General features: G+C 38.1%; 2 protein-coding genes across 3 annotated transcripts in view; both read left to right on the top strand.

Moving 5' to 3' along the window:
• Positions 1 to 3739, top strand: part of rcan3 (regulator of calcineurin 3) — a 45027-nt gene extending 41288 nt beyond the window's left edge. For both annotated transcript variants that reach the window (XM_044166932.1, XM_044166933.1), the window contains one exon: positions 526 to 3739. In XM_044166932.1, the coding sequence (XP_044022867.1) occupies positions 526 to 680 (155 nt within the window). In that variant the 3' untranslated portion in view covers positions 681 to 3739. The remainder of the gene's footprint in view (positions 1 to 525) is intronic.
• A 5022-nt stretch (positions 3740 to 8761) lies between these two features.
• LOC122862340 (non-compact myelin associated protein) lies at positions 8762 to 22942 on the top strand. The gene is made up of 5 exons (XM_044167762.1): positions 8762 to 8904; positions 9140 to 9268; positions 18445 to 18551; positions 19687 to 19771; positions 20747 to 22942. Exons 3-5 carry the CDS (start codon positions 18458 to 18460, stop codon positions 21024 to 21026), a joined length of 459 nt encoding a protein of 152 aa, XP_044023697.1. The 5' UTR covers positions 8762 to 8904; positions 9140 to 9268; positions 18445 to 18457; the 3' UTR covers positions 21027 to 22942.
• Positions 22943 to 22960: the final 18 nt, after the last annotated feature.

The raw sequence follows: 22960 nt of genomic DNA, 5'->3' as shown, positions 1-22960 counted from the left end.
GGAGCAAAAAGTACAATAATTCCCTCTGAAATGTAGTGGAATGAGTTTAAGTACCATCAAATGGAAGTACTAAAGTAAAGTGCCTCAAAATTGCACTGAAAGAATAAGGCTATTGCTATACTATATTTTTCTCGTTATCGGCAAATTCCATAAAACGACCAAAATCAACAATGTGGCAATCTGTCTCGAAATACTTTTCAAGAGGAGAAAATGTTGGGGACTGTTTTCAGACATGTATTAATACACATTTGGTGCTCTAGTGAGTAATAAAATGACTCAAAATAAACTACAATGCCTTTGTTTGTTGTTGTCTTTTCATGGGATATGTTGACAATAAGATAAATAAGACAATAATCTTATTCTTTAAGTACAGTACTTGAATAGATGTCCCGAGCACCACTTGCACCACTACCTCTTAAATCTCGTATGTCAGATAGGGGTTTTTAATGTAGAAAAAAAATATTTGTAACTCCTGCTCCCTCCCACCGTTCCCCTCCCTCTTTCCATCCCTTTCCTCCCTTCTAGGTGAAAAGTACGAGCTCCATGCGGGGACAGAGTCCACCCCCAGCGTGGTCGTCCATGTGTGCGAGAGCGAGACGGAGGAGGATGAAGCAGCGCGGCCAAAGCAGCAGATCGTCCAAACCAGACGTCCCGACGGACCCCCTACAGTCTTCAATTAGAGAGGCCTCCACCCTGACACCGGCGCGGCCCCCGACCGCCCCTTAAACCCGCAACACACCTGCCCTCTCTCTCTCGTCTCTGCACTCACAGAGAGCGTCGATGCCCCTCATTTCAGTTCAACTACAAGCAAAAACAAACCAACAAACATTGCTCGAAGACGGTGTTTGTGGGGAGCGTGGCGATGGAATGAGGCGGCTTGAAGGGGATGGATGAGAATCACACACACACTCATCACATTCTGCGGACAGCATGGGGAGCAGCGGGCATGCTTGCCTCCACTCCACCAACCCCCCTCGTTTTCAGCAAGAGGGGTGGAAATACCTGTCCCAACGCAGGCACCTGTCACTTATCACACACACTCAGCTCTCATTGCTAGTCCTGCTCAGTAGCTTGCTAGTTAGTTAGCTTGTTAGCTTTTACCTCTCCTTTTGTCTCACAGTTGTGTGTACAATAATCTTCAGCTGAGGTATATGCGATACTTCTAAACAAAGACATTTTTCTTCTTTTTTTTAATAATAAATTGTGTTTTCAGGATATATATATATATATATATATATATATATATATATATATATATAGTTTTTCATCCATTTTCACATCTTCTGGTTTGTCGCCGCAGCTTGCATCAAGATTGAGTGTGTGATGTTCCCGCTCTTGTCTGCATGTATATACTGTATTACAAAAAATACGTACAGAAACACAAATAATAAAAAGATATATCAAGAAAAAGGAACCTATTTAACATCACACACAGCACGAAGCGCCATATGTGACTAACAACGTTGTGGTGGTTGTTTGACTCTTTTCGTTTTGCTCGTTTTTGCTTTTTGTCTTTTTTATTTGGAGAGGTGTTGTTTTTTGCTGAACTACTAGATGTGTATTCTTACTATGTATTTGATACCCCAACACTTTTTGCATGCTTAGTTACTTCTGTAGATGAGGAGCTGAGGTGTTTTTTTATTGTTATTTGTGATGACAGGGAAATAGTGTGACGCTTTTGACGCAAGTGCATATCCCCGTGCAGAGTTTAAAGTGACGTCTTAGGGGGAAAAAAGCTGAATGGTTTTTTCGTAAGATTGACAGTTCAGTCTTCAACTTGATGGCAAATTTGCATTTGTCGCTTTTGTTGGAATTTGATGGATCAGAGACAGTTCATCCCCCTCATTTTCTTCAAGGGGTTTGGGATGTTGATTTTATTTTTTCTGATTCTGTTTGTTGTAATTCACATCTTTAATGTCTTGGTTATGTCGTTTGATCAAACCCACTTTCTATGTGTCAGGTTTTCTTCTGAAACCTTATACTGCTTGTTTTGCACTGAGTATCTCTTGATATCTCCACGCAATTGCGGGGCTCTCGACCGTCTCCTGCTGCGCACCAGAATACTGCGCTGCTTCTCGCTGTAAATAGCTGAGTAGTAGATTTGCGGAAAAAGTCCTTTTAGATTTTGTAGTTTACCTAAAAGCATTTTGCTGAGAAAATGTAAAAGTAGCTAGCCTCATGAGATATCAACCAAAGCATTCAATCACCTCATTGTGTCATGACAACATAAAACGATTTTTCTTACTCTGAGACACTGATGTATATTGTTAAAGTGAGCAGAAAGAAATCACATTTTCCCAACACAACTGCAGCACAACTTTTTATTGCATTCTTTTTTATTTCATATTGGCACACATACTTTTTTGGAAGAATGAACAAATCACCACTAAAATTCATAAACTCCTTACTTAAATATATTCCTTTTTTTGGTTAATTCTCCCCACGGTCCCATATCATATCAGTGTTTCACCTACTTATTTAATGAAATATTTCAGTGCTTTAGAAGCAACATGAACAAATGTTCCTAACAGGGCTTTTTGGGTGTCAGCGTTGAGTCTAAACCTTATTTGTCACTAGACAGCATGAAATCTAAAAAGACTTTTTTTGCTATGTAACAATATTAGTAAGCAAAAGACAGTCAGTCTGCATGTGAGCACTTTATTGTCAGTGTTTTGTTTATTTCCTTCACATAAAAATAGTCTTTCTTGAGACAAAGTAGGAAGCACATTGCATTTCTTCTCTGTTTCTTTCTAGTGTTTTTTTTTCTTTTATCTCAAGCTGAACACCTGGTTAGCCTTTTCACCAGCATATTGCAGTGAGTGAAACACTCCACTTCCTTTTTGCTAGTGTGAACCTCGGAGAATTTCAGGCCTTTTGGATCTATTGGAGTGTACTACTGTAAAGATGTAAGACAGCGCAGTACAGTTATAGGTTTTAAATGAGGCAGGATGACACTGCAAAACAAAATCAATGTCTTTGTTTTCGTGTTTGTCAACAAGAAACATTCATCTTACCTTCTGAGAAAGTTAAACAGCACCATGTTGGCAGAGTGCAGTTTTATTGGCACTGAAGTAAAGCTGTCACAGTTATCTAAGCAGACAGCAGATTGGTGGAACTACTGAGGTGGATTATGATAAAGAGGAAGCAGCGAGCAGCAGGAGGAAGACACTCGTGAAGATTTTTTTACTCTCTGTGGTCATGGTGTTTAAAACTGGGTGCATTTTGGTCACAGTTGAAATGAAAATGTATATTTATGTACATATGCCAAGTGTTTTGTTTTTTTTTGTTGTTGCTGAGGCCAGTCCCAGTGTGCAGTTTGTTACGGCTTCTCTTGGCAATGTTGTAATGGGGGAAAAAAATTACAAAAATGTGTAACAATAAGTCGTAAAGATGCTCAATCAAAACCAACTGTCATTGTGTTGTGTTCAACATGGACTCTGTTTGAATGTTTCTTTTATTTCTGGGGAACGTCTACTAAAAAGGTCAATAATACCGTTTGTCACTGTTGTACTGTTTCTGTTGAAATATGAATATTGTGTCTTGTATTGTAGGAATCCAGAAAACAAAGTAGCAAAACAAGCAATAATTTACAGTTCTATACCGGTATGTGTATTTTCATGTTCTGTACTTATTTCTCAGAGATGGTCTCTGTCTCTTACAGTATCCGCTTCTATTTGTGTAGTATAATAACCATTTGTTTCACATAGAGAAATACATAAAGACTTATTCTTAAAAGCCACGTTTAGTGTTGTTTATTTTAGGGGTTACACACGTGGGATGCAAATATAGGTACAGGAACAGAATCTCAAGCTAAATGTCCAATGTAGGCTATAAACATAGCACCTGCTAGATTTAACATGTTCGGATTGCATGACATATATTCATCCAAAGATATTCCACTTTTAGCACAAGCCCTCGTTTGTGCCTTTCAAAAATGATCTTTACATTCGAGTCACAGAGCTGAGCATCCGTTTTTTTCAAAAGGTAAAATCATGAAAATCTTTGAAAATTCTACGTTATAAAAAAAGATTTTAAACTTGTTTAGCAAGTTGTGGCTATATTTCCCAGTCCAAGATAGTAGTTGGAAGTGAGCTATATCTCTTTGCTTGATTTTTACCTGAACCAAAAAGTTCACAAAGTTCAAGTTCAGTTAGTTATCTAGTAAATTAATGTTATTTTACACTATTTTATATTTTCATACAAAACTAAACTTTATATTCAATATAAGGATGTCACTTCGGGCTACCATATTCTTTGAACTAGGAAATAAAAAAAAAATTAAGCAACTGAATATTTTTTATCCAGATGAGCAGAAGCGTCTTCACAGATTGAAATATCACCAAAACTAACTAACTATTGAAAATCAACCTTCTTGTTTTTTAGCAACATGTGATTAGGTTGCGTTTAGCACTAATTACTAAATATTAGCATGCTAAACTAAGATGGTGAACATGTTAAACATTATACCTACCTAACATCAGAATGTTAGCATTGTCATTGTGAGCATGTTAGCATGCTGACGTTAGCATTTCTCTTTTCTCTCATTTTCCAGTGAAAATGAAAATTGTGATGCAAAAATGAACATTCCCACTAATGGTGCAATCGTAATATCTGTCAAAATAATCACAATATGATTTTTTTTTACCATATCATGCAGCCATAGTCTGAATTCCCATTGGTTTGGTATTGCCTTGTGTTCCACACAAGGCTATTAAATACACAGAAAAGCCTTCATCACCTCAGTGACATGTATTTAAATCCTGCTTTATAATGCTAGAATGGGGCAGTGGTGCTGCCACTTGCACTTTGCACCTCATATTTCCCCCAAGGACCTAACAACAGTTAATATTCTGTCTGGTCGGAGCCTTGTTTCAATGGTAAAGACGCTGACAGCAAGGTTGAGTTAATGATTCTTTGTGTGAGCCACACTGGACATGACATTTATAACATGAAAGGTGAGTTGACTGTGTGGCAATACAGCCATGACCTACCACCTATTGAATTTCACGGCTGCAGTTTCCTCATGTCAGCCATGAAGAAAAGACAGATGATTACTCATGAATCCATTAACAATAGATTTCTCTCATCCATTTACTTCTGACAAACTTTACTTCATTATCATGTGAGGGGAGAAAAACAACAAAGCCAAAATGGTGGCACACTGTCAACCCTGACTTCACAAAAACAATGTTTTGCAAATACAGGTTTGCGCACAAAGGACAAAAAGATATCTATCTCAGTAAAAAAAACATTGATTATTTGTGCTTCCTGACCTGTACAAAACACTACATATTTAACATTAAGACGCAGGTATGCAGAGGATCCAAGGTCGTAAAGGTTACCCGTGTCACTGCTGATGTGCTTAATGGTCTAAAGGTGAAAACAGTGGACGGCTGTCAGTACTTTACAGGTACAAAGGACTGAGCAACAGCTGCGAGATGAGGCATACTCTGTGCCTCCCTGTGTCTTCCTCTCCATGACACAAAAAGGCCTCTCTTCACGGTGCTGGGAGCGGGGAATTCCTCTTCACAATGACCCTTACTGTTGAACGTGATGATGTGTGTGCACCTGAGGGGAACAGATCAGGTTACATGGCCCTTGTGGGTGTTAATGGGGCAAGTAGCTCCAGATTCCTTTAAAATTTGTAGAATTGTCAGTCTGTCAGTCAGTCCATGACTTTGGTCCAGACTGAAATATATCAAAAATTAAATGGTTTGCCCTGGATAAGTAAATTATAAACATTTGTGGTCCCCAGAGATTGATAGTCCAGTAATCTGTGGTTTTATCCAGGGAAAATTGCAATAGTAATCATTCAAGGTTTTATGTGATCCCTAGGGACATCCAAATAACATATTAAAAGTATACTGTTATATATTTAGTGGATCAAGGTAATTCCAAGGGTCAAAATTTGGGGCCTTCATGTCACAGTGTCACACAAAGAAGTGCGTATCTCTGCTTCTGAACATACGTTTTTCATATAATTTTTGTCTATACATTGGTCTGCCTTTGTAGATTACTATCATAGCCCTTTCCCCTGCAGCAGCAATCCTTAGCATCCTTAGTAGCAGATTTTTTTTTTAAATGCTGGCCTGTACTCTGAATGAGTCGCTTTCTCAAACAAGACGCAGAGATACCCCTTTCCCAACTCCAAACAGTCTCTTTCTGGCACATCATCATGAGGCACAGCATGTTGCTTTTGAAATTTGGGGTTTGTTCGTTAATATTTGTGAATACATTGCTTTGAATTAACAAATACGATAATGATAAAACGAGTAAAGATGCTCAAAGTTGCCAGTAGAACCAGTCAGCCCACACACACACTCTGCATCTCTACGTCAACCCAACCCTTTGTCTCCCCCGCGCCGTGATCCCCTACACCAAAAGTAGTACTGTAACTCTGCTAACGAACAGTCTTGTCACCCTGCCAGCTGGAAGACTACATTGCATTGCCAGCTTCTCTCATTGACTCGAATACAGAGCTGCAAACACTGGTTGATGTCACTGCAGCTAGCTGAGGGCTGATAAAATTAATATTATTAATATAATTAAAATAACATAGTTGTGTTTACAGTGATATATTGGAACAATTTATACCCAGTGTAGTTGCGGATACGCCCATAGGAGCAGTGTGGCACAAACTGTAAGTGGAAAATTGTGTGTTGGGGTAGTAGTACAAGACATTAGAATATCCTCTGAAAAAGTGTTTTATTGGAAAGATTGACCCCGAAAACTTAGGAAGACACCAAATATGTTGGATAGGTGTACACAGACCCTCCAGTCTTAACATAATTTTACCCACTCTGAAACATTGAAACTTTGTTTTTGACCTTGAAAAAGTATGTTCCACTAAATCCATGAAGGTATACTCTTAATATATGATGCAGGAGGGTATTAGGACCAATAAAAACTATGAAACATTACTATAGCAATTTCTCCTGGGTTGGGGCCCAGATTGACTGGACTATGACTGGTTTGCAACTTGAAAAATTAAGGACATTCCCAATAGCCTCAGCTGTACTTTGTGTTTAGAGCTATTAGCAGATGTTAGCATGCTAATATGCGAAACTAAGATGGTGATCATGGTAAAGAATACACCTGCTTAGCATCAGCATGTTAGCACAGTCACTGACATGTTAGCTTCATGGATGTGGTTAGCATGCTAACAGTTAGCCGCTGTGCCTAAGCACAGCCTCACAGAGCAAGTCTTGTTGAAAACATCTTGAAGCTTGTAGACATCTAGAGAGCATTTAACCCAACAGGTAGGGAATATCATTGTATCAGTCCACAAGCTATATACAAGAATTAATTATTTTCTGGTAGACACAAACCTCATACCTCATAGATTGTATATTCAAAATACCATAGTATAATTATTTCAGACTATGGTCACAGTACTTTTACATTACAACTGGACGTAATAGGAAAACTGACAAACTATTGAGACCAGACCCTGTCTTTACTTTCAGATAAGGAGTTCAATAAAAGGACACTGAGGTCTTCATTCTGACAAATGAAAATGTGAATACAATCCTTATGTGGGAAACTGTCAAAGCATATATACTGGGCAGTATTTTCTTTTATACTAAGCTACCCAACGAAAGAAAAATTTGATGTAACAGACAGACTTACACAATTAGACAACTCAGGAGGAACATGAGAACATTCTGACATACAAACCAAATAAAAACATGACATATTTGTAAGTTTTAGATAGTATTCATTTTTCTTCACCTATTCTAATTCTAAGTAAGTAGCCTAATTAACAAATGATGATCCAACTGCTTTTTCCCCTTCAGTAAAATCAAATACATTTTTGCACACAAGGTGTTTAAACCATTTGTACTGAACTGACACCAATACAATGCCGGGATGCCATTTTGAAAGACGTCTTCTCTATGAGACTTGATCTCCAGCTTTCAGACTTATGTAATGGTCTTCCACCAAAGCTGAACGTAGGGACATGGGGACACCAGCATTGTGCACGTTTGCAGGCCATTGGGTGAAGCAGAACAATGTGTGTCTGCACAAAAGAAGTTTAGTTACACTTTCTCACAAAGGCACAACACTGACTTGCTTTATAGTCGAGGGCACCACCCATCCTGTGGAGGTAACATGAGGCGAGATCCTGACAACTTGTTTGGGAAAGACTACCATGACGGGGGGTGTTACAGGAGCTTGTGTCCTACAATAACAGTAAGACAGATAATAGGACAGTGGGGAAGATCATTGCCAGCAAAAACATTTTTCCTGTTTAGTGGACAACTTTCACACAGATATTGCCAAGTGTTAAAACGGAGCTCATTGTCATATAATAAAAGAAAAGGCTGTTGCATACTATATCTTTTCTTCAAACACACCCAGCACCCTTTGGACAAGTATTGTAATTCACATTAATTAATTTTCAACTACATACATAAAACGTGTTCGTGCAAAGATGAATGGATTTGTGCTAAGTTCTGAAACCACATACTTTGTCTACACACTCACACAAAACATGCACATACATGCAGTCTTATTATGCTCCATAAATAAGGAGTAATGATTTGATATTTTTTTGTTCATTGACCACTACATGAAGAGACAAAAAAAGGCGCACACACACACACACACTCACGCATGCATACATGTATTCAACATATATCCTGGATTCTAGTATATGAGATGTTGTTTTTGACTTATTGTCATCTTCTTTGACAAAATGCACAGAGCCCCACCCTCTGCAGCTCATGTCCTGTGAGACACAGCAGATCTGATGGTGAGAGCCAAGCAGAGCAGACAAACTCTGGAGAGGAGCCGAGCTTGTTGATCAGTGGCCACAGCACGCCTAAGGGCCAGGCAGTAAGACCTGAAAAACCAGCTGCCTGAGATTATTACTCCCAGCGAGGAGCAGCTCTAGAGCAACAAGTGAGCAAGCGTGGAGCCTCCTCCTCCTCTTCACTCTCCTCCTCCTCTTCACATAAACACTGATTCCCACAGAAACCGCACACATAGAGGCATCTCTGCTTTTTAAACTCTTTGATGCCTTTGTTTGTCTCTGTCCTGTCTGTTTGTTCCTGTGGGACTGTCGCTTTAGCAGCACCTGGGACTTATATTCCTCTCTTAGAGTAGCTCACACACTCGCTCGTGTTTATCTCCCCAGACCTGCTGTGACTGTCAACCCTCCACCAGTGGACTATGCCCCCCTCAGTCAGCTGAGGGAGGGAGTTCTGCACTGCTCAGGCTCCCATCTGGAGAAGGCTCGGACTGACATCAAAGAGGAGACGGTTAGGTAAGTCACAAGACAAATCACTGCTTTTTGACTCCTTCTCGTCAGTCTTTTGTGTGTGTGTGTGTGTGTGTGTGTGTGTGTGTGCACTGTGATTGTGCCAGTGTGTGTGTGTGTGTGTGTGTGGATTCTCCCAGACAACATGGCGGGACAGCAGGTGAGTCTCAGGTGAAAGAGAATAGCTCACATTTCAAAGAAATCCACTGGAACGACACGGATTTACATCTGAGATAGCTCCCAGCACTATCTGCCTGTGTATCTCTTATTGATTAGTGACTGACACCTCTACTTATCATCTCATTACTTGCTGCTACGTTGTAGGAAAATATGACTGCGTTTGTACAGTACTGCTGCACTAATTCAGAGCTCACCCGTGTTAGTTCTCATATAATGTGAGGCATGATGATGATGCATTCAGCATTTTGGACCTTTTTAAACATCATCATTTGCAGTTGATCAGGGGGGTTATCTGTGTAGTTCTAAGAATAAAAAGTTTACCTGTTCTTCTAGTGTGTTTTTACTTTTCTCTCTTCGCTCATTAAATCAGGCTGCACTCATTCCTGTAAAGGTTAATGACTATGTTTGCATACCAGCTGCACCTAACCAGCTTAAGTTGAAATTAGGCTAAAATTAGACTTTGGATCATTTTACACAGTATGTATAAGTTTTAATTTTTTCATCAGGTCTACAGTAGGTGTTTCTGTTTGAAAAGTTGACGTAAGAGTTAAAAGACAAATGTGAAAAGACAAATTTAGCCCCCAAAAGAGCATAAAAAAACATAAAAGTATATTAGAGTGCAAAATACAATCAAAAGGCTTTTCACTCCATCAATGTTAAACAATATAATATCCATTCATTTTAACTATGAAATTATGACTATATGAATGCAGTTTGAATGAGGCTAGATCACAAACTACCCAACCTAAGAAGCTGAAATGAACAGATATTCACATGAAAAAGAAAATGATCTTCTGGCTGGCTCTGTAGATGATAAGCAGAGTGCTATTGTATGTACTTTCTTTTGTTAACATTTTCAACTCCGATAAACATTGTTTGAAGATATGCTTTATTATCCAGCCTTAGAAAGCATACTGTACATACCAGCAAACAAACTTTTAGATAAAAAAATACAATGCGAAAGAGTCTCAATCTGCACCTTTTACTTGAAATGAGCAGGATGCTAAACTCTACATGAAAAGTAGAAATCTTTTTTATCAAATGCTAATTGGAAAATGGGGGTTTTAAATGCATTACAATGAGAAGGGCAACTCAAAAGGAAACCCAGCTCTACTACATAACTTTATTCTGACTAACATGATGTTAGTCATTTAATGTGGTATTTAAAGGATTAGTCCTATTATTGGATTATAATACTCATGGGAAATCAGAATATCCTACTGGAAAATTAAAACCCAGACAATTTGAGCAGGTTTCTGTCACACTAATATCTATATTAAAGGGGATTAATCAGACCCCATCAGGTCTATAAATGCATTCAAAATCCCTGATCACAAAACCACTTCACTCCAGTCTTGTGTCCTTGTGACACAATGGTAAATGTCAGTGAACACCATCCATTTTATTCCAGTCTTTTGTGCAGACGCTTTCTAACTCAGCCAGTTTAGACAATGACTGGCCATCACACCACAGCACTTTTATTTTTGTTGCCTTTCTATAAATATCATTTTCATAAACGCACAAACAATACATTGTGAGCTAAGAAGCTGTTGTGTAACCCCACTGCACCCTCAATGAAAATAGTTTTCTTCTTCCGTCTTAACCCTGTTGTGTGATTTTTTAATATAATTATTTGGTCCTAAAAATCATACTTTTTATAACCCAGTTTGGTACTCAGATGATCGTTGCACATTGAAATGTACATGTACAAATCATGAAGGGAAAAAGTCCCTTCATGATTTGTAGATATTTCAGGGACAATGCAGCCTGTGCTTTCACTACTACACGTCAAGTTCAACTATGACTTAACTATACACTATGAGCTGAAACACAGTCATCAAATATTACCTCTTTACTACACACATCTTTTTAATTAGCTAGTTTTTAAATCTCTGATGTCACTCCATCATTTACGTGAATAACAGGCCACTGTACACTGTGCCAAAGACCTGTCAGTGCTGTTCCAAATCCCTTGGCAACTGATGGAGATCGATAAAAGTCATAGTTCAATCCCTCTTTAGTGTGACAGCTGGAAAACAAATAACATGGGAAATTTACATCTGACGTGATACAGATGACCTCTCTGCTGTGACTGTATGCCTGCTCTTCCAGGGAAAGATGAACTAATACCTCCACCTGTGTCTTATTAACCTGCTTCAAATTGACTGCTCAAATATTGACTCCGACCGTCATTTGATGAAGGTCATACTTTGAATGTGTTTATGAATGTGTGTGCGAAGCCTGTGTTATACCCGATGTGTGGACGAACACGTGTAGAGGGGAAAAAGTCGAGCCAGTCATCAGCTTCGTCTGGTTTTTCCTCATATAAAAAAAGAGGAAACTAAATTGTTCCTGTTCTGCTTTGAGGGTCCGCTCTCTGAACAGAGCAATAAATGATTTATTTACTGAGGGTGGAAGAAAGGACATTGAATCTGCAGTATGAGCGAATAACTGCAATTTGTGGAACAACAAACAAACTATTGTTACAGCAAGAAGAAGACCAATATCTACTTCCTCCCCAATGAGGAAGTAGATATTGATGTCAGAACAAAGGGATATGATTAGTTGTAGTTACAAATTCCTTTGCCTAAAAACATAAAAAGTATCTTCTATTCTGCATATTGATGATATCTTTGACTGTAGTTAGCAGAAGCAGGCTAGTGATGAGTACTATTACATCACAGGAAGAAGATCCTGGGTCCAAATCTGCATTTTTGTGTACAGTCAAAGTTGAAATGTTCACGTGGATTTTAACAATTTGTTTCTGCCATTGTCTTTTCTATTTCCTGCCATTGTCCTCCACCACTGGCCTTTACTGGCACTCACATTTGAATTTCCCTTCTGTTATCGTAACAATAAAGGATGTATGTTTATTGCTTATGGCATTTCCAATCTGTGGCTAACTAAGTTGATCAGTTGATTATACTGTTTGGTTAGTACCCTCCCTAGCTATGTAGCAGTTGATGTGATTCTGTGCTGTGTGGTTGAATAGTTCGACATTTTGGGAAACATGCTTATTCGCTTTCTGGAAGAGATAGATGAGAAGATTATTACTACTCTCAAATCTGTGTGGTAAATATAAAGTTACAGCGAGTAGCCGGTTTGTATAGCTTAGCTTAGCAATAAGGACTGGCTAGTCTGGCTCTGTCCAAAAGTAACAAAATACGCCTACCAGCATCTCTAAAGCTCACTAATCAACACGTTATTTCTCTTTGTTTAATCCATAAAAAAAACATGTAAAAACAAGAGTTCAGTGTTTTACGAGGGGTTATTTGCTGGACTATTTGTGGGCTGGAGACACCAGGAAGTTACTGCTCCCAGCCAAGAAATAGTCAGACACATAACCCCCCAAATCGGCATTTTTACACGTCAAACTATTCCCTTTAAGAAATCATAAAAGTATCTACTTCTGTCTTATAGGTAACTGCAAACCACACAGCTTGTCTTTCTTCAAAATCATTTGTGATCTGGTGAAGTGCTATTATACATGTGGGATTTTCTCAGAGGTCTGTGTGTCCAAACAAGTGTTTTCTTTTGGCTGGTTGTGCCAGGTCAGATTTTACTGAATTTGAAATTTGAACGAATGTGAAGAGCAAAATCAATTGGCAACCGGCAGCAATTCTTTCTAGTCATCTTTCACATAGTTTTCCACTAATGTTAATGTGGAGCAAAAAAAATGTCTTTGTACGTTATACAGATGTAGATAGATGCCCACCTCGCCTCCCCTAACATCTAGGAGGGGGTTGAATGCAGCGGAAACATTTTGTGTTAAAATGTAGTTAGCCAATGAAGTGAGCCAATTCTCTTTTAACTACATGCTTAAAAGGAATATCTTTCAAGAATGTATTAATTAGCTTATGTTCATGTGTAACACTTTTGGCAACGTGTGCTGCTCAGGGCAATCACGGTTTGTGCTAACTAAGCAGCACCAGGCACAAGTTGTTTATTCCAGGAAGTCCAGTTGAAGTCATGAAGTCAGGTAGGATGCAGGATGTAGGGTGGTGAGCAGTACAAGGGTTAGTCGCATATTGGAGTATGAGGTTTGTTAACTGAAGGTGTTTCCTCAGCTGAAGGCTCTTCCGATCATTACGTGACCTATGTCACACATGTATTACCCACCTCTGTCGGCACACCCCATTCTGTGAGAGTTGACACACCCTCTGGCACATGGCTCTGCCAGGGCTGCAGTTTGCAATGCTAATCCATCTCTGTACATACCATGAAGAGGCTGGTGATTTTCTATCCAGAGTGGTTCAATCAAGGAATTAATCAAATATTTAGGTCAACATTTTGTCTTAGTTACAATAACTGTGTCCTACTGCAGCAGTTTCATGTTGACAGATAATGAAGTTTTTAATAACTGAGTTTTGCTAGAACACACTCAGGCTGTGAAAACAAATATCCCTCTTGGTACAATAAAGACTATCTCTCTCTCGTTTGCTTACTCCAATCATGCCCTCACCTCTTCTTGATAAAAGCTGGTACACATAATCCCTGGCAGAATCGTGTTGCACTGGCCAATATAGTTTTTGTTTGGAGACAGCAGTGATGCCCTCTGCAGAGGCAGCACTGCTACTGCTCCGGCACACAAAACATGAGATGAGCAGCTCAAAGTCAAGCTCATATTAGCTTGATAGTTTCCAGCTGGCTTTGGGTGTTTTTTTTTCCTTATGGGATAGCTTGTTCTGTCATCCTGTTATACATCACCAAAGGTTTGGCAGAAGTAATGATAAAAACGTTCTTGTAGTAACAAGGAACATTTCTAATATGATCATATATACCTTTTTGTTATAAGAAGAAAACTGTTTATCAATCAGCAAATTAACTGCACCTCTCTTCATGAGACATGCTGCTGACCGTGCGACAAGATGATCAAGTATTGTCCCAGCGGTACTGGTCTTTACTGCCATAAATATAAAAAAAAGGTACAATATTGTCCACCAGAATTCTAATATTGTGAACATTATGTATCTTGTGCACGTAAAGTTATCAGCACAAGGGTACAAAGTCCCTTTTGTCTGTACAAAAGTGAATCAGGTGCCCTTTATGTAGTAAATTGATGTCTTATCATGTTTTGTTCGTTTTCTTGTTGGTTTGTTTTATTCCTGCATCCATCTCTGTGTTTGTTTGGATTTTATGTTTAAATGCTACATTCAGCCTGTTAAACCTCAGGCTTTATATATTCATATTTGCTGTACATTTACTGTAAACAACTGACAGTGACTACAAATTCAGGTTTAAATATCTGATAACTGTACTGTAAATATAGGTATAAATAAAAATACATAATTTACTGTCCATATTGTGCAAAGCCCTTTAAGGCAAATTTGTGATTTTAGATTTTGGGCTGTATAAATAAAATTGACTTGACTGTTAGTTACATAACCTTGCCAACATCAGCTGCATACTGAATCCTCCACCATGTTACCAAAACAGTGGTGTTACCAACCTTACACAGCATATGATCACTTATCCACTTATCAGAAGCTGTCACCACTGCAAAGAGCAACATGATATATGTCACTACTAATCTCGACGCTCAATAGTATGTCAATACTGGGAGAGTTGGCTGTGCAATGTTTGCAGTTGAGCAGGAAGCTGGATAAGACGTACAGTGTACACAAGTATCGAGTACTACTTCCAAGTGTCAGCCTGTAATTAAAATTCTGGTTCGGTTTTTCATCACATCTCAGTGAGAAAGAGTCAAAGTCCTAGTTTGTGGAATATTTTCTACAAATCTTATTACCATATCACAGGAAAGTGCTCTTTGTCTCTGTACATTGTGTCACATGCATGGGGTTGTAAAATGGTCCTTTCACAATGCCTCCAGGATACGCACAGCTTGGATGCGAAATGTAAACTTTTACGCTTCATTAATGATTAAGGCTATGTACACAATCCACTGTATTTGTCCATACATTACATGCTGAAACACAGTATCCAGATATCATACAAAAAGGAGCCAAGAATGTAATCTCATAACCTCTGTGAACTGAAGTTGTTACAAGGTACATTTTGAGTGAAAATTTATATTAAAAAGCAAACTCTTACAACATAACCTTAATTAAAAAAACATATATGGAATGAAGGAAATAATGTTTTTAGAATAACTGTTTGATATTTTGGGAGTTAGATGAGAAGATCAATACAACTCACATATTTGTCTGGTAAACATGTAGCTGGAGCGAGCAGCTGGTTGTCTTAGCTTTGCATAAAGACTGGGAACAAAGGGAAACAGCTAGCCTGGCTCTGTCTGAAGGTAACAAAATCTGCCTACCAGCACCTTTGAAGCTCATTAACTAACACGCTATATCTCATTTGTTTCATCTGAACAAAAACTAAAGCTTTAACAATTCACGGGAGCAGTTGCCAGGCAACCAGCGGAGATTCCAGGAAGTTACTCCTCCTAGCCAAGAAATACTCAAAACCTAGCATAAAACAGCAAATTGTCATTTTAATGCTTTGGTTTTTCTTTGGAGTCAATAAACAAGATATATTGTATCTATTACTGCGCTTTAGAGGTGCTGGTAGGCAGATTTTGTTATCTTCGGACAGTGCCAGGCAAGCTGTTTCCCCCTGTTTTCAGTCTTTGTGCTAAGCTAAGCTACCCGGCTGCTAGCTATAGCTTCACATTTACCGTACTGACGTGAGAGTGGTATCAGTCTTCGTATAATCATATTTTCCGTATTTTGTATTATTGAAAATTATGAACTATTCTTTGAAAGTGTGTGTAAAAGAGAAAGTGTGTCCACTTATCTTTCATCAGCCATTCATTTATAATAACAGGTTCTTTGTAACAGCACCAGCTACATGAACTGTAACAGTGAAGTTTGTAATCTTTTATTCTGCCTTGTTCATAAACTTTATCATGTTCAGTGGTTTCTTCACAGGCAGTGATGCTATAGAAGTAAAGGTTTTGCATACTTTCTTGTGAATTTGAATATCAAAAGAATCAAACTTAGAGAAAAAAAGACAGTGAGGGATGGATGTGTCTGGGGCTGCTCTTCCTTTGGCCAGGGTTTCCAACTTTTTATAGCTGATGCAAAATTTGTCCACTTGAAGCAGCTGCTCTCAATGTCACTCTTAACTCATGTCTTAATTGTAACAATGTTTTAATGTAATGCCTCTTTCTCCATCTGTCTCCTATAATTAAAAAAGTTATTTCCAAAAGGAGACATCCAACACAATTGTAAAGCCTGTCATTTCACTGACAGTTTAACAAAATAATGTTAACACAATGGGTTATTTAAGGATTAGTCATTGAAGCATTGAAACGAAAGTGAATAAGCACAAAAGATGACTGACCACACACAAATTGTAAAGAAAGATGCTTTTGGATAGAATCCACAATTCTTTTGTATTCTGGGGTGACAAATCAGGTGATATAATTAAAGATGATCATGATGATGATGGCAGCTTTTCTAATTAACGACCACATTGCTGAGTCACGCTTGAATGACTCATTATCTACCCTTTGTTTTACGTCACACTACGTGAAAAGAAGATGAGGAACTCCCATGATTACACTTGTACGGCTCTAGTGTGGTAGAGGTGGAAACTGAAGTGCAAGTGACATTTTTAAAACAAAGGCGTGACCCCAAGTGTAATGTGTTTTATGTGAAGTTTGCATGAGTTTCTGAGCATGCGAATTCGTAGCATCCAGACTCAGGGGAAGTATCAGTTATAGGGGACAGCCCTGACCTACAGCTGTGTGTGGATTGTTACCTGAACACTATCAGGGATTCTCTTAAATGACAGAGGATCTTCGCATGACACAAAACAATTGCGACACAGTACATTAGATCAAGATTACAGTGTGTTAAGATCTATGAAAACATAATGAAGCTGCCCTGAATGTCTGCCTGAAGCAACACAACATCTGAGAATATGCATTGTTGATGTTGCATGATTAAATGAGTCATGACTGAGATCACAAATCACTACATATTTATATTAGGACATGATTAATTTCCATTATAGGCATTATTCGAACAGTATGACTAAATTTAAGATACATTTTTAAGGAGAATGTGCTGCCTTATTGCACCTGCAATTTTTCTGTTAAGATATGTATGTGGTATTAATTTAAAATAAAACACAGTGCCCGTTTTCATGGTAATGAAAGAACATGTCACCCAGAGCAACAGTGTGGCTCACTGATGTTTTTAATGTTTTTTGGACAACAATGGAGGTCTATGGCACAGAGGAATAAGTTATATTAGGCTTTGGCTACAAACAGAATACATTAGTATGATCAATTCATTGTTGGTTTTGGTCTTTTCATGGGATTTGTTGACAATGAGAAAAAAGTGTCAAAATATGGGGCAGAAAAATAAAATATTGCCAGACATTCTTTTTAAACTACGCCGGAAAATAATTTATCCCTTTTAACAACCTATGAACTTATTGCTTCAATCATAATTGGACACTTGAAACATGGTTTGTCCTGGCTTGCATCAGTCTGTCTGATATATACACTAAAACCACAAATGTTTTTGTAATGCTTTAGCAGACATGACAATGATGTGGGGACCTGTTGTGTGATCTTAAAGTCAGCTAAGAAAGAGCAAACTCAAAGTTGTTCAATTACATCTTTGCAATCAGTTTAAGGTCAGTCGTATGGAAACAGGTTTGTCATTGCATGCACGATGATTGATGTAGGCATTAACACATGTTCTGCTTTGATTTTTTTTAAAAGTGTACAGTATAAACTGTACTTAAAAAGATCTTAATGATAGCTGTAATCTGGTCAGCACATCAGTCCCGTGGTAGGAAAGTCGGCACTGATTAGTACTTCCTACACAGTGTACTGGTGAGGATCCTCATTCCTGTGGTTTCTATACAACATTCATGCAGTGGTTCCACTCCCTCTGCTTTAATCTTCAAATCTCCATATTCTTTCCTCAATCTATTCTTATCTCCTCGCTTAATCTGTAGTATGATTGTGATCGGTTTTATCCTGGAAAAATATTTCCCTCACATATTTTTGTTTTTCTGTGCAGGTTATTGCTGAAGATGCAAGCCTCAACTGTCTCACCTGTGACCAACACTACAGTTCCGTCAAACACAACCAACACCACAAAGTCCAAAGAACAAGTACTCATCCAGAGTAAGGATATCGCAAGTGTATGTGTGTGTGTGTGTGTGTGTGTCTGCATTGTGTGCAGAGTTTCGCCCTCTTTGTCGACTTCAGAATCAGAACAAAAACTTTATTGATCCCCGAGGGTAAACTCTTTTGTTACAGCTGCTCACTATCACGTCAGTGCACACAGGAATAGAAGAAGTACTAAGCAAATCAAAATATAATACACTATAATACAGGTAAGATAAATTAAGTTCAAAGTGGATATAAGTATAAAAGCTAAAATAAGTTTAAGTACCAAGTGGATTTAGAGGTTGATAAACATGTACAGTATAATACAATGTAATAATATAAATAATAAGTAATAGTGCAATAATGAGTTCTGTCAAGTTAAGTGTAGCTTATTAAGATGATTATGAGACGGTGGATATTGCACAGCAGTAATAGAAGTATGAATAAATATCAAATTTAAACTGAAAACAGAGTATATTGCACAGAGTATTAAACAGAGAATATTGCACAATATTTCAAGTATTGCAGTGATGTTAATGATCCAATGTCCAGTTTAGTGACTTAGGGTCATATAGACTGACACTTAGAGGGAGGAGTTAAAGAGTTTGATGGCCACAGGCAGGAATGACTTCCTGTGGCACTCTGTGGTGCATTTTGGGGAAATTAGTCTTCCGCTGAAGGTAGTCCTTTGTCCAGCACGTCATGGAGTGGGTGGGAGACACTGTCCAAGATGGCATGTAGTTTGGCCAGCATCCACATTGGATATCAATAAAACTCACCCATGAATGAGGTGTTTGTTGTGGACACCATCAGATCTTAGAGTGTCCCCTATGGCAGAGATTAAAATCCAAACAAATATGATATGATTAGCCAAGCCTCATAAATAACAACCTATTTAGTCATGCGGCCTAATCTAGATGGTTTGTACAGGAGTGGCATCTATGCATTTAAGAGGAAATATTTGCCACATTCTGTTTGCCTGTGAGTGATGCCGTTGCCAAGCTACTACACACTACTTCTGGAGGATACACAAAATAAGTGCCACCGCATGGAGACAGGGAAATGTGTAAAATGTAACATGCTAATTTTTAATGAAAAACAACTATTCAACATGTTAATCTCTCATTCCTCCTCTCTCTGTGTCTCTCAGGTTCTGGGGCGATGATCGCCATCATTGTCATAGGTATCATAATCATTCTCGCCATTCTCCTGATCATCCTGAAGACGTACAACAGGTAGGGCCTCATTCCTGTCTGACAAGACAATTCCTGCATAGTGAATGTCACAAGCGGTGAAACAATCTATTGCTTTTTGTATCCACTTTAAAAGGAGGACCAGACACCGGCTGCTGCTTTTAACCTTTTTATCAGGCTCTGTCTGTGAAATTGTGTAGACAAACAATCACGTATATCAGCATGTTCTTACAGTTTACAGCCTTTATAGCTTGTGACTACTCACAGCCCCATGTTCTTACAGTTCACAGTCCCATGTTGTTACCTTCTTAGATTATTATTTGAATCATTTTAGAGGTAAAACTATCCAGTATTACCACATACAGTATTATCTTTCTGTAGAAGTATAAAGTAGTATAGAATGGGGGTCTTACCCAAGGGGTTGTAGCCCACCATAAATCTGAGGGGTCACAAGATAATGAACGCGATAGAGAGAATTTAAAAACATATGTCTTCTACACAAAATTTGATACATTTTTTCTTACTTTTCTACAATAAATAGTTTTTCTTTGCTCTTGCAGGCATCTTAAAGTTATTAAAAATGAAACTGTTCAAGAAGGGAAAATCACTTTGGGTAAACTGCTCACAACTAATAGACATATTGAACTTGATATGAGACATGGAATGATGAGAAGTCATATGTAGACAAGGCTTCATTTTATGAGGAAATAAGCCCAAAAGGTTTGAACTTAGGCGTAAATGAATGAGTAGAAGAATGGGTTCAGTTATTCATTATTTTCTTTCTTATTTGTCTTCTTTTTGTCATTTTATTACTACTGTGCCTGGTACCTTTGGTGGTTGAAGTAATAGGCCTACAAGCAAAATTAGATTAGAAGGAATATCTGCCATATTTCTATGTAACTGTTGAGTACACCTTATGGATACACATCACATGCTCATTTGCTAAATAATAGCCTACTATATGGTATGTGAGTGAAGTGAGAGTATTTTTTAACATCATAGTTTAATCGTTGCCAGGCGGACACATGTATCCAGAGTCCTGGGAGCCAGTGGTGGCTCTAAACCCCGTGCAAAGATGTCACAATCCACAATTCAGAGCAGCATGCCGCTGAGCACCATGGGGGTCAGCTCTGTGTCGGGCAGCATCACCAATTCAAACCCAGCCTCAGGGAACGGCTTCCGGCTGCCCAGAGCGGAGCTGAACAGTGTGGAGGAAAACCACATATTGCAGTTCAGCACCACCAGTGGACCCACTGTGGTCACCATACATGACGCTCCATCGTTAGGAAACACATAGCATGTGGTCTAGTCTCACAACAGGCATTGACTGATGTGTTGCCTTCGTCCATGACCACATACTGTGTCCTGACTGAATCCTGTGGAAACTCAATCTGTGACGATAGTGTTGTCACTGTCAGTCTCCATTAACTGAGCCACTGCTAGTGACTACATGGATAACAAGATGTCCTTTTGGTGTACAAAATATACAGCATGAACAAAATGGTATTGTAAACAGACACAACAGATTGCATGAAGGATGTTGCATGACAGAAAACTGAAACTTTCCTGTGAAGAATTGCTTTTTGGCTACAGTGTTCAGAGTATAGATGCCTTAAGTTTCTTACTGTTTGTACTATTTGCAGATGTCCCATCACTACTAAATTCAAGGAAGATAATGTGTACCAAAGACTGTATTGGCTTGACAACATTTATCTTAAGTGTGTACATTTCTGTATTAAAGAGGACCACATAGGTTCATGAGTAGATGTAGAATTAGTATAAACTTCAGAGAAAACAAACACAGTATGAAAGAAGCTAACTCAGTGTGAAATGGATGCCAGTATGTTTGAGGAAAATATATTGATATTGCAGATTTTACAGTAGGGTGAGTATTGTTAAATTGGGACACCTGACAAATTGGGGCCGTTAAGCTTTGCAATGCATATCTTTTCAAGGAATACACAAAATGACCCAAAGGTCACATGAATATGACGTCATATAAGTGGGGGTAACATCACGTGCAGTGACAGTGATTCCAAAATCACAATGGAAAGTGAAATGACAGAATATTGATACAAAAATGGTTTGGTAATGGTTAAGTTTCTAAAAAATTTAAAAACAAATACTCACTATTTTATTCCAATACATTTTTAATGGGATGTAATTGTGTATCAAAATTACTATGAATCAATTCTATACTCCTTTCACCCTTTTGAAAAATGTACATTTTGATGGTGTCGCATTTGGCCAGTTGCTTACTGTCAAAATGTGTCACTGCTATTAGTCATTTTGACAGGAAAAAATGTTTTTCAGGATCACGAAATACATGCTGTCTTGAGAGAAATCAATTTTCTAAACTGGATCAAATATAATTTCTCTTAAATAAGTTATCAGCTAACTTGCTGGAACTAAGTTAAGAAGAGCTAGCATAGCTGTGCTTTAGCTAGTCTACTTAGAAAATATTACCACACCAATATAAGCTCTAGCTAGCTATTCCTAGCTACTTTACTTGTTCTCCTATCATGTATTTTGATAGATACTAAATATATAAATATTTTTAAAATAATAAATAAATAACCTAAAACACTTACAACTTAAACTTAATATTTCACATACGTATCTTAATTGTGTTGTTGTATTTTCATTATTTGAAGACATTAAAATGTTGAAATTATTTAAACTCTTCAATTTCTCTCTCTTTTTTTTTTTTACATCAAAATATAAGGTGTCCCATTTTGCCAGTAGCGCCTGTAAAAAAGTGTTCTCAGGACATATTGTGTTTGAGATGGAGTAATCGATTCTCTGATTACTCTTTATTTTTTCTGTATGTGGTAGTAAGGGGGTTCATGTTTACAGAATTGCATCAAGTTGGGAGCTAGGGCATTGGGATGATTCAGTCAGTTGTCCCATTTAGTGTCAGTTAGTACTCACCCTATTCCTTAAATCTGGTTAACCTTGCATTATACTGTCTTTGTCTTCTGGTCACAGATTCACTCAGATTAGTTTTTAAGAAATCTAGAAAATGTCTGTCAGTTTTTTTAAATGTTGTATAACAAAGAGACCACAGAGATATTTTGTGAAACATCTGGGTATCAGCCTAACATGCTGATGTAAATTCTTTTTAGTTTGACACCAAAGGATTTTGCACTTTATTTTTGTTGCTCCCTGTATTTGTATGTTTGTGGTTCTTTAAATAAAAAGTAATATTTCTAATTGCGGCTGACCTGTCTG

The sequence above is a fragment of the Siniperca chuatsi genome, linkage group LG15 (assembly GCF_020085105.1).
Source record: "Siniperca chuatsi isolate FFG_IHB_CAS linkage group LG15, ASM2008510v1, whole genome shotgun sequence".
Lineage (NCBI taxonomy): Eukaryota > Metazoa > Chordata > Actinopteri > Centrarchiformes > Sinipercidae > Siniperca > Siniperca chuatsi.
The sequence above is the reverse complement of the archived record's forward strand: the minus strand, read 5'-3'. Positions and strand labels throughout refer to the sequence as shown.